Genomic DNA, 18,455 nt, shown 5'->3' with positions numbered 1-18,455 from the left:
AAAATCAGATATTTTTAGAGAAAAAAAAAGATTTTTTGGAAAATAAAATTTGTTTTTTTAGGATATTGGAAAATATCTAAATATTTTTTTTTAAAAATTGAATTATTAATTATGGGGGTTATCAGAAAAAAAAAAAAAAAAAAAACAGTTTGTTTAAATTTTAAATATCAAATTTTTTATTTTTTTTTTATTTTTTTTAATTTTTATTTTTTTTAATTAATTATCTTCTTTGTTTTCCATTTATAATTACAGAAATAATATTATTTGGTATATAATCATTGATTATTTGAGTTATAAGTTGTTGACTTTCAACACCTTCAAAACTAAATGTTAAACTTTTTAAATTTTTAAAATTTGAAAGATTTTTAAGGGATCCAAAGGAATTAAAATTGGAACCAAGTGTTAGTGATGATACATTTGATGAGAAACTATTTTTTAATATATTTATATTATAATTATACAATTGTAAATCTGTTATTGAATTTGGTAAATTTCTTAAATGAATTGGTGTTTGAAAATTAAAACCACATCTTAACACTGAAATACTATCATTTGGAAGATCGATACCATTGTTTACAATATCAAATTCATCACCTAAATCTAAATATTCAACAGAATCTGGCACTGATCCATCTTCAATCCTTTGATTAAGTTTTTTAAATAAAAGATATTTTACTGATGATGGAATTGATCCAACTGGAATCATTTGATTATAAAATGGAAATGAAAGGTAGTTTATATCATTACCAATTAATCCAATTGTAAGTGTTTGGTCACCACCATCTCTTTTTTCAAGCCTTTTTACATTTGATGGTATTATATACCCAAATGGAGAATAGAAATGGTCTTTATTAACTTTTTCTTTATTAATATGAGAAATTAAATCATCTATACTAAATCTTGTTTTTGGGTTAAAATGTAAACAATTTTGGGTGATGATTTTTAATTCTGATGATAAATGTACTGGTATTGGTGGTATTCCATTGGCGTCTCTACCAATGGTACTATTTAAATCACCACCAGCCATTTCAATTATTGTACAACCTAGACTGAATACATCAGATTTACGACCTGCATTACCATCTTGTAGTTTCACTTCTGGTGCCATATGTGTAGCTGTACCAACTCTTGAATTATATTTTGAATTGTTTTCAATTTGTATTGCATTTTCAAAACCAATAAATTTAATTTGAATTTGATTATTCTCTTTTTCAAGTAAAAGTATATTACTACCCCAATATCACGATGAATAATACCCATTTCATGAATTTTACTTAATGCTTCTGCTATTTTGATTGTTAATAAAATAATAATATCTTGTGGAACAATTTCAATTTGTTTTAATTTCTCTTCTATAGTAATTGCACCATCAATATATTCCATATAAATATATAATTTATTATTTTTATCATATGCAAATCCATAATATTTTGTTGAATATTCACAATTTTTTAATTTATTTAAAATATCAATAATTGAAAAAAAAAATTCCTAAATATAAAATAAAATAAAAATAAAAAAATTAATACATAAAACTATTATTATTATTATCGTTATTATTATTACATACTTTTTCAATTTTTTTAATTACACAAAGTGATACATTTACTCATTTAAGGGACCATTTTTCTTTTTATGTACTTCTTTATCTGAACCTAAAATTTTAATGAATTCCCAATCTTCATTTTTATGTTCTAAAATTTCTGGGTTCATTTTTTTTTTTTTTTTTTTTTTTGTTTTCAAAACAAATTAATTATTGAAATTTCAGATTGAATATTTGTTTAAACCATCAAATAAAAAATAAAAAAATAAAAAAAAAAAAAAATTAAAAAAATGAAAATAAAAATAAAAAAAAAAAAAATTATAAAAAAAAAAAAAAAAAATCTTTCTTAAATCTCGCCATTATAAATAGAAGTTCAAAATATAATTTAATTGTTTATTTTATATATTTTAGCCATTTTTGTTTTTTTTTAATTTTATTTTATTTTATTTTTATTTTTTTTTATTTTTTTTTTTTAGTTAGCACAAATTTTTTTTTTTTTTTGTAAATTTCATTGTTCATATAATTCTACAACAACAGTAAGAAAATGGTTAGTCTTGATGAAAAATATAAATTCAAATACAGAGTAAATATTTTTTTTCTTTTTTTTTTTTTTTCTTTTTTTTTTTTAAAGGGTTTGGCTCATCTGATAGAGCATTCAGAAATTTTAGAAAGATTTTTTATGAAAGATGGGAAAAAACTTATGCAGAATATAAAGAGGGTCCAGTTGGAGGTGAATTCTTAATTAAAAATACAAAATTAAGATATCTTAAAAGTGAATTAATGATGAAAAAATTAGCAGTTGGTCGTACTTCTGATTTTGATTTCAATCTATTTGTTGATGTTTAGGTTAGTCATCCATGGAAAAATATACCATCAAGTCAATTAGAAAATGAAAATGAAATTATTTTAGCATGTGGTAGTCATTTTTATGAGGTATATATTCATATATACAATATAATATAAAATAATAATAATAATATTAATAATAATAATAAAATTACAAGTATTAACATATATATATATATATATAAAGGGATTTTATGATACAAATAATGATAAAGAACCAACTGAAAAATCAAGAAAATGTAATGAAGGTTGTGAACATAGTGAACAATTCAATTCATGGAATCATTTAAAATTAGTTACACTTAAAGTTGTTGAGAGTATATTTGTATTGGATAAAACTATGAGTGTTGCAGATTGGACTAAACAACTTAATTCATGGACTGATAATTCAGATGATTTGGAGTTGAAACCACTTTATCCACATTTAGATGAAATGGCAGAGGCGATGGTATATAAGTATCAAGCTGATGAAATGATTAAAGCAGGTAATGGGCAAGCAGCAATTCAATTCATTAGCATTGGATTATAGAGGTTTGACAGAGAATTTCATTTCTGATCTATACCTTTCAAGAGGAAAATGTTGGTTACAGTGGTGTGAAAAGGTGAAGACTAGAATGCAACAGCATTTAAATATTGCGAAATCTGATATTGAAAGATTACTTTACATTCGTCCATGCAGGGCAGAGGGGTATGCTGTGATTGCAAAGTGTTTTACACTATTGGAAAAATCAAAGAAGGCAGCCTACTTTTATAAATTAGCTTTGGATCTTGAGCCAAATAATAAAAAGTATAAGGATAGCGTCAGGTCAGTAATGGGTACAAAACAGAAATCAGCATTTACCGAGCCGATAGATTCTGATAACGTTTTACCAATATGACAAGGGCGGGTACTTTACCAGAAATGGATACTGTTAAACTTGCTGCAGAGATATCAGAGCCTGAAATTGATTTTGGTTAGTGATGCATTGATTAAAGTAAATGTAAAGCAAAGAAGGGAATACTTCGATAAGAATCCATCATTGGAATATGAACCAGCTGCACAGACAAGTAAATTCTTTTATCAAGATTTAAAAAATGCTGAGAAAATGTTAATCAAAAGTAAAGGTTTAAATGAAACGGTGTTTGCTGATGTATTCGTTGCACCCATGGGTGATTATTATCGTAGTCAAGGTAATTTATAAAAGGCAAAGCAAATGTATACAAAAGCTACAAACTTATCAATTGCAATGTCAACTGGTTATAAAATGAATACTGGTATTGGTGAAGCAAATTTAAATTTAGGTAGATTATTATTATTGAAATCATCTGAATCATCTGCCATTTCAAAAGCATTGGAGAATTTTCAAAAATCTTTGGAATATAATGATGGTGAAAATAATATAGTTCAAGCTACATTTGAATTGGGTAAATTGTATTTACAAATTGATGGTCATGGCAAAGGTATCAATGTCACTAAAAATGGTAAATTAGGTTTAACATATTTAGAGGTTGCTTCAATCAAAGGCTCAAGTAAAGCAAGTCAAATCTTGGCTAATCTCTCAAAGAAAGCCACATCTAAATGGGAAGAAAGGTAAAGGTTGATCTCGATCAAAAAGTACCATTTGTATTTGCAAACGCTCAAGAAGCAAAGGTTAAAAAGTCTGCTAGAGAAATTCAAGTGATTAAAGAGTTTCGTCAATTATTAAAAGACCATGAAAATGATAAACTCATTAGACATAAAGAGTATGGTGGCTACTCAAAGGGGTTTCCAGAGAATCCAAGAATCACAATGAAGGATTATAAACTTGTTGCTCAGTCTTCATTTGATCAAGGTGGTACAAACCCATTGGCTGATCTAATGCCAGACATTAGAACTGTCTTTGAAAAATGTTTTTTCCAAGTACACTCGCCGCTCAACCGTTGGTCAGAGGTGATGATATCGAATTACTCTTATGGGACGTCCAAGGTTTCCCATGTAGATTCGCTGTCGAAGGTGGTCAATGTATCGATCCTTCAAGCTTGAAAGTTGGTGGTAAATACTCGTTTATTGCCTTTTCAACATGTCGTTCTAAATTTGATAATCAAAAAATTCACGATTGTGATTGGATCATTCAAGGCCCCACAACTCCATCGCTATGCGCAAATTGTGGTAAAATTTGCACTTCAAAATGTACAACAAACTATTGTGATCGTGATTGTCAAACTGTTGATTGGCAAAGTGATCATAAATTAATTTGTGGTTTAAAATCTTTTAAAGACAGATGAGATGAAACACCAATTAAAAATTAAATTAAATAAAAAAAAATTAAATTAAATAATAAATATTTTTGGTTTTATTACACCGAAATTTTATTTTAACCATAAGTGGTACCAATCATAACGTAGTTGTACCATTAATGGCTTGATTGGCAGATTTGTATACTAACTAAAATTTGTTGTTGTTTTATTAGTTTTTTATTATTTTTTAATTTTGGAAAAAAAAAAATTTTGGCGCCAAAATAATAAAAAAAAAAGAAAAAAAAAAAAATTCATTCATTCATTTTGAAAATGATTGATAATGAATACAACTTTCTAAATAGAAATAATAATAATAATAATAATAATTATAATAATAATAATAATAATAATAATAATAATAATAATAATAATAATAATAATAATAATAATAATAATAATACCAATAAAATAATTTTCCTTTTTCAATATAAAAATAGAAAATTAAGATTTTGCCCAATTATTTCCAAAGATGTAAATACTAAATTATAAAAAAAAAAAAAAAAAAAAAAAAAAAAAATTAATTTTTACTCACACTCACAAAACTATTAAACAAAGGAAATAAATAATTTTTTTTTGAATATATTTAATGAAATTGAAGAAACGGTACTTGATTTTAATAGTAAAGGGGGTACCACCAAAGAATTTATTAAATTTTTTAAAGATTTAATTACTTATTTTACAAATAATAATAATAATAATAATCAATACCTTAATGTTTATAATAATACATTCATTAATTGCTTAATTTATAGAATTAAACATTATTTAAGACGTATGTATAATTTTAATAAAATAAAATTCATTTAATCAAATAATATTTTATTAACATAGTAAAAAAAAAAAAAAAACAAAAAAAAGAGAATGTTTATTCTTTAGAATTTTTAATTAGTCAAAAATCAACATTATTAAATGACCAAATTAAACAATTGAATCATAGTTTTTTAATTAATTCAATTTTAGCCCAATTATTTAAAATATCAGTTTATGATAATACTACTTTTATTTTAGATGATGATAATTCAAATATATTAGATTCAATAATTGATTCATTTTTATCAATTATCTTAATATCAATTTCAAAATTAGATTCACTTAAAAGGTAAAAAAAAAAAAAAAAAAAAAAAATCATTATCAGATTTTTTATCGTGTATTTTATAATATTTTAATTTACTATACTAATCTTAAATAAATTAATATTTTAGAGGAGGTACAATTAATAATAATAATGTTAGTTATAAAAGTAGAAATAGTAGAAATAAAAATAAATATGATAATGATGATGATTATGAAGAAGTAGAAGAAGAAGAAGAAGAAGAAGATAACGAAGATGATGAATATAATCTTCAAAAATTTATATTCAACTTTTTAAAATTATTTAAAAAAGATAATCAAGATAATTTAGCACCAATAACATCAACATTTTGGGATTACTTTAATTTATATATAAATAATAAAAATAGGAATAAAAAGTTTGAATTATACAATCAATCAATAATACATTACTTGAATATTACTTTAGAGATAACTAAAGCTTTATTAAAATTTCAAAAAAATAAAGATCATCAAAACAATAATAATAATAATTATTTAATATCACCAATTTCTAAACTTTTAAATTATCAATTTGAAAATAAATTTGAAAATTGGAGTTTAATTTCAAAATTAGTTTTAAATTTCATTAAAAAAAATACTCAAATATTAATAAATCTCACCACCGCCACTACTACTACAACTACAACTACTACAAATAATAATAATAATAGTAATAATAGTAATAAAAATTATAATAATAATTTGGAATCAATAATAAATCAATTTTCAAAAATAATGGTAATTTTATTTAGGTATATAGAGATAACATCACCATTAATTAGTTTAGATACACTATTCGAAGAGATTTATAAATTTATAGTTTTGTTATCATTTTTACAAGAATCAGCATCAAATCCTTCTATTAATGATACTGCACCATCTTATAATAAAATTATAGAATTATTTAAACCAGATTATTCATCACCATCATCTTTATCTTCCTCTTCTTTTTCAGATCTCTATTTAAAATCAAATATTGAACCAGCATCATTAGATTTAATTAATACGAGTTTATTTTTATGTTTAATAAATTACTATAAAAGAAAATTAAATTCTCCTTCTCCTTCTACCACACCACCAAAATCAAATAACAATAATAACAATAATAACAATAACAATAATATAATTCAGAAATTGATAAATATATATAATAATGAATCACCAAGTATAGTATCAACATTATTAAATAATAATAATAATAATAATAATAATAATAATAATAATAATAATAATAATAATAATAATAATAATAATAATAATAGTCAAATAACACCAATCGTATATAGAATTATAACATTTAAAAGAGCATTTAACAGTTTTTCATTTGAACAAATTAAAAATCCATATGAAGAATTATATCAACAATTTAAAAAGAGTAAATTGAATTCATCTTCTGTTCAAGTCATTAAAGAATTGGATACACCAATTTCAACATTTAAATGTTGGTTTTCAAATTTAATTTCAATTGCAGTTTTATGTATTGATAGTATTGGTATTAATAATAATAATAATAATAATAATAATAATAATAATAATAATAATAATAATAATAATAATAATAATAATAATAATTCAATAGTAACAACAACAACAACTACAACAACAACAACAACAACTACATGTGATCAATTAAAAAGAATTATAAAATCAATGACATTATTAATTGATTTTTCAAGATCAGAAACTATACTTTTACAAGCTGGTTATTTAATATTAAATGGTATTTTCAGTGTAATGAATTTAATGATTCAATATCTATTTTCTTTTGAAGATATTTTAATTTCATTAATTAAAGATATTACAACAATCATTGTAACAAATATTTTTGATAAAATGTATCCAAATCAAAATTTGAAATCATTATTTTCAAATATTAATAATAATAATAATAATAATAATAAAAATAATTTTAATAGAGAATTATGGTCAAAATTTATTTTACATCAATATATTAGGTTTATAAAAAAAGATTCAAAATATTTTAATAATTTCTCATTCAATTTAGAAAGACATTTTAAATCATTTGAAAAATCAGTTCAAGAGAAATATATCGAATATATTCATTTATTAGTATCAACTTTTGTAAATAATCCAATTAATAATTTATCATTATTAAATAATCAAAATAATAATAATAATCAAAATAATAATAGATATAAGATAGTATCAAATAATCAATCATTTTTTAATCCAATAACAGTTCAACTTTATTCAATTTATACAAAACAATCAATTAATTTTATAAAGAGTATTGGTGATTGTTTAATTGGGAAATTTAAATTAACAACTTTACCACCAACAACAACAACAACGACAACAACTACAATTGATATTAATCAATACTTTTTAAATATTAATATACCACCAACATTTAAAAATAATAATAATTTTCAAATTTCAAATGATTATAATATATTTTTAATATCAATTTATTGTTTTACAAAGATATTAAAAGATGAAGAATTTAATGAACATTTTTTAAAGAGATATCAAAATCAATTTATAAATATATTTATGTTGGTACTAATTGATCCAATTTTATTATTTGAAATTGAATTACATCAAAAGTATATCGATCAATTCCTTTTACTATCAATACCGACTTCAACTTGTTTAGTATTTAAAAATCATTACCTTTTCAAGGATAATCAATTCATGTTATCAACAAATCTTTCAAAAACTTCTGAAAAAAGAAAATTAATTTTACAATTTTTAAAAAGAATTGAAAATCAATATCAAATTGATAAACCATTACCAACTTCAAAAATTAATTTAACAATTACAACAACAACAACTTCACCCCAAAAAACTTTACCACAACAACAAAAACAACAACAACAACAACCTTCAAAAATACCAGAATTCGATTGGTTCGATTATCAAATTAGATTTTTAAATTCATTTGAAGAAAGATCAAAAGTTTATGATTTAGAGAATAAACATATATCAAACAGTATTTCTAAAATGTCAGTTTTAATGGCCTATGTAAATATGGTAGTTGTAATTTGTCCACATTTTATTATTGATTTAAAAGAGAGTAATAAAATTAATAATATTAATAATAATAATAATAATAATATAAATAATAATATAAATAGTAATAATACAATAAAAACTATAACAAATAATAATAATAATAATAATAATAATAATAATAATAATAATAATAATAATAATAATAACAATCAAAAGAATTTAAATAATAATAATAATATTATTAGTAATAATAGTATTGGATCAAAATTTATAGATTTATTTTTAAAAGATTTAGAATATAAGAATGTAAAAGATTTAAATCAATTGATTTATTCATTTGATAAAGTATTTCCAAATTATAATTATTGGTTTTCAAAGATTTTCATTCACATATTAAAATCATTTGATCAACAAATGAATCAAAGGAAAAAGAAATCTTTTAAAAATTTATCAATTCATTTATTAAAATTTGAAAAGTTAAAATCTTTTATATTGAATGATTTATTTGGTTTTTATTTTAGTGGTAATGGTAGTGCTTGTATTCATACACAATTGGTTTTAATTAAATTTACAAAATATTTATTTAAAAATAATATAAAATATCAAGAAATTGATTTACATAATATAATTCAACATAATTTTATTTTAATTTTTAAATCAATTTTTATTGGTAATAATAATAATAATAATAATAATAATAATAATAATAATAATAATAATAATAATAATAATAATAATAATAATAATAATAGTTTTATAAATTTCAACCAAAAGTCAATATCAAGTAAAATTGAAATTTTTAAATTATTTAATTCTTTCCTTTATTGTTATTCTTCAAGATTGGATTTATTATCATTAACAAATGAAAATGAAAATAGTAATAATAATAATAGTGATGAAAATCAAAATGATAATATAAATTTAATTATAATGAAATTAATCAAACATTTCATTAAAATTATAATTCAAATAATTTATAATGATCCAATAAATCAAGTACAACAAAATTTAAAGGAATCTCATAATACAAGTATAAGAAATAGTTTAATTAAATTAAAAACTTATTTCTTTCAAAGAAATACTAATAATAATAATAATAATATCATTGACTTTGAAAGATATCCAAATGAACAAACAATTATAGATAATAGGGATTCAAAAGAATTATTAGAGTCAATATTTAAATTTTTAATAACTCTTTATGATTTTGGTAATTTTGGAAGACAATTATTTTTTAAAACCTCTCAAAAAATCTCAAAATACCTAATTTCAACACAAGCTAAAAATATTCTTACAAAAAGATATTTTATATTAATTGGTCAAATGCATTTTACCCAAAATATAATACCAATCAATTTTATAAATAATAATAATAATAATAATAATAATAATAATAATAATAATAATAATAATAATAATAATAATAGTAATAACCAAAATAATAACCAAAATAATGGTATCATTCCCAAAGAAAAAATTGAAATGATGTATTTTAGAAGAGAGAGACTATTAAATAAATTTTTGAAAAAATAAAATTTAGCTTCTCCCTAATTAAAACAAAGTATTTTTTGTTTGTTAATTAAAATTTGTTTGTTTGTTGGTTGGTTTGTTTGATTGTTTGATTGTTTGATTGTTTGATTGTTTTTTTGATTGTTTTTTTGTTAGTTTTTTTGTTTGTTTTTTTGTTTGTTTGTTTTTTTGTTTGTTTGTTTGTTTTTTTGTTTGTTTGTTTGTTTTTTTGTTTGTTTGTTTGTTTTTTTGTTTGTTTGTTTTTTTGTTTGGAGAATCGATCCCTTGATCTATTTAACAGAATTTTTTAAAAGGCTCCTATGAGGATCGAACTCATGACCTCTTCCTTACTAGGGAAGCGCAATACCACTATGCTAAGGAGCCATTTTTGAAAAAAAAATTTCAAATAGCAATATTTCACAGATTAATCAGAATTAATTTTTCTCAATAATAATTGTTATCCATTTTATTTTATTTATTCAAAAATTTTTGGTCATCCTTCAGACCCCTTGAAAAAGATAATTAATAAATATTATTAAGAACATTGTGAAACAATTTATATTGATAATCCAAGAGATGTTTTAGATTCAATTATTTCAGAATATAGAAAAGTAAATGGAAAAGAAGAGTGTTCAGTTATTTCAATTACAAATGAATTTTAGCTGCAGTTGAAAATAATAGTGCTACAATGAAATGGTTTACTCTAGAGTAATGTAATCGCAAAGAATTTCAATTAAAACAATTACCAAGTGAAAATAAATTAATTAATTTATCTCACCGGCCATTGACACCTTTATTTAATGCTTCATTAAAAGAAGTATTAAGATTATACCCACCAGTAGCATTGGTGTATCACGTTTAGTAATTGAAGAATTTACAATTGATAATGGTAAATATACATTTCTAAAAGGTGCTCAAATCATTCAATCACTTTATTCAATATTTAGAGACGAAAAATACTGGTCATCACCAAATGAATTTATTCCAGAAAGATTCATTTATCAAAATAATTAATCAAATAATTGGTTTCCATATAGTATTGGTGTTAGAAATTGTGTTGGTATGGGTTTCTCCCAAGATGAATTATATCTCTTATTAACCAATTTGGTCTTAAATTTCCATATTTTACCACCATTTGAAAATACTAAAATTGATGGTACTCCAATTTTTGGTTTTTCATTTAAACCAAAACTTAGATAATAAAAAATTTGATTTTTCCTTTTAGAAAATTTTTTACTATTATTTCTTATTATGTGTTTTGCTAGAATGGCCAAAATCCAACATATCTAAGCCACCGTTTTTTATTTATTATTGGATTGTGTATTTGGTGACGAACAATCTCCAGTTTTTTTTTAATTTTTTTAAATAATGTCCATCAATTTTATCTAGATTAAGTTTTTATTTAATAAATGTTTAAAGGATTAAAAAGGAGTCGAACATATGATCCTATTAATGAAGTTGAAAAATCATTGCAAGAGGCGAGATTCGAACTCGCGAACCGAATGGATGAGATCTTAAGTCACACGGATTTAACCAGACTTTCCTACCCTTGCTTTGTATGTAAGTTGTAATAAAGCTTGTTAGCTTTATAAATATATATGGATTATTTCATTTTTCATATAAAAAAGACTTAAAAAACAAATAAATAAATAAATAAACTATCTTAAAAAGCCATCTTTTTACTTTATTGTAATTTATTATTTGTTTCGTTTTGAGAATTTTGCGTAGCAAAATTTTCAAAAAAAAGCAAAAAATAATCAGATCGAAAAAAAACAAACAACAACAACAATCTCTTTTTTTGATTATTTCATTTTTCATATAAAAAAGACTTAAAAAACAAATAAATAAATAAATAAACTATCTTAAAAAGCCATCTTTTTACTTTATTGTAATTTATTATTTGTTTCGTTTTGAGAATTTTGCGTAGCAAAATTTTCAAAAAAAAGCAAAAAATAATCAGATCGAAAAAAAACAAACAACAACAACAATCTCTTTTTTTGATTATTTCATTTTTCATATAAAAAAGACTTAAAAAACAAATAAATAAATAAATAAACTATCTTAAAAAGCCATCTTTTTACTTTATTGTAATTTATTATTTGTTTCGTTTTGAGAATTTTGCGTAGCAAAATTTTCAAAAAAAAGCAAAAAATAATCAGATCGAAAAAAAACAAACAACAACAACAATCTCTTTTTTTGATTATTTCATTTTTCATATAAAAAAGACTTAAAAAACAAATAAATAAATAAATAAACTATCTTAAAAAGCCATCTTTTTACTTTATTGTAATTTATTATTTGTTTCGTTTTGAGAATTTTGCGTAGCAAAATTTTCAAAAAAAAGCAAAAAATAATCAGATCGAAAAAAAACAAACAACAACAACAATCTCTTTTTTTGATTATTTCATTTTTCATATAAAAAAGACTTAAAAAACAAATAAATAAATAAATAAACTATCTTAAAAAGCCATCTTTTTACTTTATTGTAATTTATTATTTGTTTCGTTTTGAGAATTTTGCGTAGCAAAATTTTCAAAAAAAAGCAAAAAATAATCAGATCGAAAAAAAACAAACAACAACAACAATCTCTTTTTTTGATTATTTCATTTTTCATATAAAAAAGACTTAAAAAACAAATAAATAAATAAATAAACTATCTTAAAAAGCCATCTTTTTACTTTATTGTAATTTATTATTTGTTTCGTTTTGAGAATTTTGCGTAGCAAAATTTTCAAAAAAAAGCAAAAAATAATCAGATCGAAAAAAAACAAACAACAACAACAATCTCTTTTTTTGATTATTTCATTTTTCAAATAAGAAAGACTTAAAAAACAAATAAATAAATAAATAAAATATCTTAAAAAGCCATCTTTTTGCTTTATTGTAATTTATTATTTGTTTCGTTTTGAGAATTTTGCGTAGCAAAATTTTCAAAAAAAAGCAAAAAATAATCAGATCGAAAAAAAACAAACAACAACAACAATCTCTTTTTTTGATTATTTCATTTTTCATATAAAAAAGACTTAAAAAACAAATAAATAAATAAATAAACTATCTTAAAAAGCCATCTTTTTACTTTATTGTAATTTATTATTTGTTTCGTTTTGAGAATTTTGCGTAGCAAAATTTTCAAAAAAAAGCAAAAAATAATCAGATCGAAAAAAAACAAACAACAACAACAATCTCTTTTTTTGATTATTTCATTTTTCATATAAAAAAGACTTAAAAAAAAAAAAAAAAAAAAAAAAAAAAAAAAAAAAAAACCTGGGAACCCAAGTTAATCAGAAAATTTCCAGATTTTTAACTTTTTAAAGAAAAATATAAAAGATAGAAAGAAAATAAAATGAAAATCACAAACAACACCACAAATATTAAGCAACACAAATGCCTACAAAAAATAAGCGAAATTGTGGATAAAACTCAATTAAAAAAAAAACAATTCAAATACGTCATAAACATCAATCACGAACCAGACGATAAAATAAAAAAAGATTTAGAAAAAAGTTTGGACAAAAAAGATGTTTTAATCAAAAGTAATAATACATTCAAAATTCTCACAGACAGTATTAGTACAGTAATCTATTTTGTAAATATGTTCGATGCAGAATTAAAAGGACAATTTATAACCACTCTAAGACCAAAAAATATGTATACGGATTTCGATTGGTATAAATCACTCACAGAAATAGAATGGGTAATAGAAAATGAAGGATGTAAACTAATTAAATCTGAAATTAAAGGCGAAACTCTAATTATCAAAACAGTGAAAAGAGTCGTAGAAGAATATGACACTATCATTGAACTAGACAATCTAACATTAATTGGTCACTCCAACAAAGGATGGAGAGATCAAACCTCATTACCAGAAAATCAAGAAGAAAACAAAAATAAAAAACAATCAGATGAACAACAACCACAATCTACATCAGAACAAATACCAAAACAAGGAAAAAGAACAATCATTATCCCACCAATCACCTCCTCATCTAATGATAAAACATTTATGGCCCTAGATGATACAGCTCAAAAGGTAATAGATGCATCACTAGAAAACGTAGATGAACTAACAAGAATAGAGAATGAGATCAATACCCAATCGATAAACAATCAAGAAATTAAAACAAAATCAGAAAAACCTATTGAACCACCATCTCCATACAATACACCAATAAAACAACACGGCGAAACAAAGAGACTAACAACGGAAGAAAAACTTAGAGAGGTAAATGATATCTTCGACTTCACCAGCCCAAACACTGATGCAATAAGAAAAATAGAATTCCCACTTTCAATCCCTTCAAATCAATGGTTCTTCTCCTCTCCAATAAAACATATCATGAGTTTCAGCCCAACCTATGGTACACCATCGAAAATTATCGATTCACCAAGTAAATTGTTAAACACACCAAAAAACAAACAACAAGACAAAACAAACAGGACCAACAAAACACCAGTCAAACCAAAATTGGGTGAATATGGACAAAAAAGCATAAAAACAAAAATGGATGAAGATATAGACAACTTCAACAAGGAAATTCTAAAACAAATCAGTAAATCAAAAAACCCCACAAACACACAAGACCAACAACACAACGAACAAAGTAAAGATCAGTTAGAAGACAAAATAAACCAGAAACTTCAAAAGGTAGATAAAAATCTACCCCAAATAAAACTATAAAGAAAAACACAATAAGAATAGGTGTTTGGAACGTCCAAGGATCCAACACCATCCAATCTGCCAGCATAATAAACACCGTATTAGACAACAACAAGCTGGACGCAGCACTTCTAACTGAAACAAATATAAAAACAAATAAAATTTACTCAATAAATCAACAATATAAAAACAAAATAACACACCACGCACCAATTGATAAAACAGGACAAGGGGTGTCACAAATCATCATCAACACCCAAATAAAAACAACAACAAAAACAATAAACGAAAGAATTATATCTTCCGAATGGATGATTGCAAAAACACAGATCAAATGCACAACCATTTATGCCCCAGCAAAGTCAAACGAAAGACATGAATGGTATAAGGAAAATCTCACAGAAGAAATACTACACAGCGATATTATAACTGGAGACTTCAATGTAGACTGTTCAGTGGATAATAACCTTAACAAATATATTAAAACAATCTTCGACGAATTCGAATTTACAGAAATTAAGAATGGAATCACATTTCCAAGAAACAAATCAACCATCGATAGGGTCTTTGTCTCAAAGAAGATACTCCATCTAAACCCAATAGTTACTACTAAGGAAATCAAATTAAAATCTGATCACAACATGGTAATCATTGAATTAAAAATACCAGAATACGAGCAACAAAAGAAAGGAGAAAGACTATGGAGACAAAACCTAGAAACTCTCAAAATGAATTCAACCAGCCTCAAAATTAATAAAACAATTAAATACTACAATAAAAAATTCGAAGAGAACACCAGCAAATGGTACAAATTAAACATTTGCGAACAATGGTTGAAACTAAAAGATGAAATAAAGAAACTGTCAATTAATATAGAAATTAGAGAAAGCAATAAAACCAAAAACAAACTAAAAGAACTCGCAGAAAAACTCGAAACAGCCAAAGATTCAAGAGCAATCTTCCTTAAAGAAGAGATCAACAATATTCTAAAGGAACAAGTAAGAATAAAACAAGCAAACCAAACCAACACCCACATCAACAACAAAGAAACACCATCAAAATACTTAACCAGAAGGTTAAAAGTCCAAAGAAAGACAAATGAAATCCCTCAAATTCTAGATCCAAGCAACAATTGTTTGGTAACAAAACACGAGGATATCCTCGAAGTAGCAAGAAGATATTACGAGAACCTGTACCAGAAGAGAGAATGCAACGAAGACACTCACCACGAACTCCTAAAAACATTCAATAAAAGGATTGATCAAAAGATATTGGACGAAATTAATCAACCAATAGAAGGATATGAAATCAGACTAGGCATTGAAAAAATACAAGAAGGAAAAGCACCTGGTAAAGATGGACTCCTTCCAACATTTTACAAAAACCACATTAATGAAATTCTACCAATAATATCAAAACTATACAATCACTTCTGGAACACAACAATCCCAAAGGACTTCAAACAAGGGATATTGATTACTATATATAAAAACAAAGGAGACCCAAACAACCTGGATAATTATAGACCAATAACACTTCTAAATGTCGATTACAAAATCTATTCGAAAATAATCAACAATAGGATCCTGAAGTTCTTAAACAAAATAATCTCACCATTCCAAACTGGATTCGTACCAAGAAGACTACTGCACGATAACATCATCACCTTAAACTCAACAATAGAAATAATAAAACGAGAGATTAACACAAAAGAGGATATGGAACCAATCATAACATTTTATGATTTTGAAAAAGCATTCGATTCAATCTCACATAACGCCATTCTACGTACTCTTGCACATCTAAAACTACCACTCAAAATGGTCCTCACAATAATGAACTTACTCAATGAATCAGAAACATCAGTGTACATCAATAACTCATTATCTAAAAGCTTTACATCAAAAAGAGGAACCAAACAAGGTGATCCTATCTCTCCCACTATCTTCGCATTAGTGGTTGAATGCATGGCAACTACTATAATAAATGACCGCTGCATCAATGGTGTAACCAAAGAAACCATTAAAATACTACAGTTCGCCGATGATACAGCAACAATAGCATACAACTTTATGGACCATTTCCTCATGAATGAATGGATCAAGAAGTTTTGCCAAGCAACCAGCGCAAAAATAAACCAAACCAAATGCTCGTGTATCACTTTCAAATGGAACACCAGAACGCTATACACCGTCATAAAATCAAACGAAAGGTACCTCGGCTTTGACTTCAACAATAAGGGTATCAAATCCAAAATCAATACAATCTCAGACAACATCAGAGCTAAACTAGTAACATGGAACTCAACTTCATCAACCTATATGGGCAGACTCATAATGGCAAAAACATATGCACTATCTCAGTTAACGTTCCACACTTACATCAACACCACACCACAACACAATAGTATTGAAAATAACATCGTAAAATTCGTTTTCAACACAAAATCTAAAAACTCTCTTTCACTACAAAGAAGACAAAACAACTATATCAATGGTGGCCTAAACTTATGGAACCTGAAGACAAGAGAACTAGCACAGAAAGCATGGTTATTCGAAAGATACCTCCACCAAAGAGTAAGTAACACTCCTAGTTCATATATAAAACTGTGGGAAGAGGAACTCAAAAACAACAACAACAACAAAACAACAACAAAACAAAATCAACTACAACTACACTGGCAATGCAAGCAAGCATGGACCCAATTAAAAACTCCACAAAATAAACAAACACACTACGAACACCTCCCAAAATTAAAAAAAATATACGAAGATATGATGACAACTCAATCTCCTGAACACAACAAATTCATACCAACTCCTGGCCAAAAAGAAATAATGACCAAAATTAATAGCAAACACCTTCCATTTAAAGAAATCAAAAAAATAATAAACATGAAAGGTAGAGATCTATTATGGAGATACACACTGAAAGCACTACCAAAAATATACAACATGCCATGCCAACAGTGTGGGGAAGATGAGACCTCAGAACATATATTCTTCAACTGCAAAGCCCACATCAAAAACACACAAGAAATCTTCAACTACACCCTAACTAAGTGTGGACACACCACTCACACCTGGAATGTGAAGATTTTAAACCATCTACAAATTGCACTAGTAGCCAATTTAATAGCTATTATATTCGATAAAATCTGGCACAAAAGAAATAAACTCATTCACGATGAAAAAGAAATAATAATTCACAGACAACAAGTCATACGTGAACTAATTAAAACACAAAGAGCTGCATGGGACAGGACACAAGCGGTTATAAACAAAACATTAAGAATCAAATCAAAGCAACGGCCAGAAGAACAAAATAAATTAGACTCACTAATCTCGCTAAAGCTATTACAATTTAGCAGACAATGGAACTCACCTCTTCACGCAATAGAACTTCCTAAACATCTCAAAAAATACAATAATTCACTCAGTACTTTCTATAAATAAATAAAAAAAAAAAAAAAAAAAAAAAAAAAAAAAAAAAAAAAAAAAAAAAAAAAACCTGGGAACCCAAGTTAATCAGAAAATTTCCAGATTTTTAACTTTTTAAAGAAAAATATAAAAAATA

General features: G+C 24.4%; 4 protein-coding genes, 2 non-coding genes and 2 pseudogenes across 6 annotated transcripts; 5 read left to right on the top strand and 3 right to left on the bottom strand.

Moving 5' to 3' along the window:
* Window positions 1–220: 220 nt before the first annotated feature.
* Window positions 221–1,713, bottom strand: DDB_G0273353 (annotated as a pseudogene; the record flags this gene model as incomplete).
* A 374-nt stretch (window positions 1,714–2,087) lies between these two features.
* On the top strand, window positions 2,088–4,633 carry DDB_G0273301 (hypothetical protein; the record flags this gene model as incomplete). The annotated part of the gene is made up of 8 exons (XM_639665.1): window positions 2,088–2,094; window positions 2,175–2,383; window positions 2,577–2,874; window positions 2,906–3,194; window positions 3,348–3,559; window positions 3,596–3,898; window positions 3,985–4,257; window positions 4,299–4,633. The coding sequence occupies 8 exons, from the start codon at window positions 2,088–2,090 to the stop codon at window positions 4,631–4,633; spliced, it is 1,926 nt and encodes a 641-aa protein (XP_644757.1).
* Window positions 4,634–4,915: 282 nt separating this feature from the next.
* DDB_G0273351 (hypothetical protein) lies at window positions 4,916–10,246 on the top strand (the record flags this gene model as incomplete). The annotated part of the gene is made up of 4 exons (XM_639664.1): window positions 4,916–5,116; window positions 5,201–5,417; window positions 5,504–5,744; window positions 5,848–10,246. 4 exons carry the CDS (start codon window positions 4,916–4,918, stop codon window positions 10,244–10,246), a joined length of 5,058 nt encoding a protein of 1,685 aa, XP_644756.1.
* A 288-nt stretch (window positions 10,247–10,534) lies between these two features.
* On the bottom strand, window positions 10,535–10,606 carry tRNA-Thr-AGU-13. Its single transcript has one exon. It is a non-coding gene; the product is annotated as a tRNA-Thr (tRNA).
* Window positions 10,607–10,650: 44 nt separating this feature from the next.
* On the top strand, window positions 10,651–11,422 carry DDB_G0273349 (annotated as a pseudogene; the record flags this gene model as incomplete).
* Window positions 11,423–11,692: 270 nt separating this feature from the next.
* Window positions 11,693–11,775, bottom strand: tRNA-Leu-UAA-1. Its single transcript has one exon. It is a non-coding gene; the product is annotated as a tRNA-Leu (tRNA).
* Window positions 11,776–13,565: 1,790 nt separating this feature from the next.
* DDB_G0273347 (hypothetical protein) lies at window positions 13,566–14,900 on the top strand (the record flags this gene model as incomplete). Its single annotated transcript, XM_639662.1, has 1 exon — window positions 13,566–14,900. One exon carries the CDS (start codon window positions 13,566–13,568, stop codon window positions 14,898–14,900), a length of 1,335 nt encoding a protein of 444 aa, XP_644754.1.
* A 290-nt stretch (window positions 14,901–15,190) lies between these two features.
* On the top strand, window positions 15,191–18,334 carry DDB_G0273345 (hypothetical protein; the record flags this gene model as incomplete). Its single annotated transcript, XM_639661.1, has 1 exon — window positions 15,191–18,334. The coding sequence occupies one exon, from the start codon at window positions 15,191–15,193 to the stop codon at window positions 18,332–18,334; it is 3,144 nt and encodes a 1,047-aa protein (XP_644753.1).
* Between the last annotated feature and the right edge of the window lie 121 nt (window positions 18,335–18,455).

Source organism: Dictyostelium discoideum (assembly GCF_000004695.1).
Source record: "Dictyostelium discoideum AX4 chromosome 2 chromosome, whole genome shotgun sequence".
Taxonomy (NCBI): Eukaryota; Evosea; class Eumycetozoa; order Dictyosteliales; family Dictyosteliaceae; genus Dictyostelium; species Dictyostelium discoideum.
Note: the sequence above shows the minus strand (reverse complement) of the source record. Positions and strands in the feature narration are given on the sequence as shown.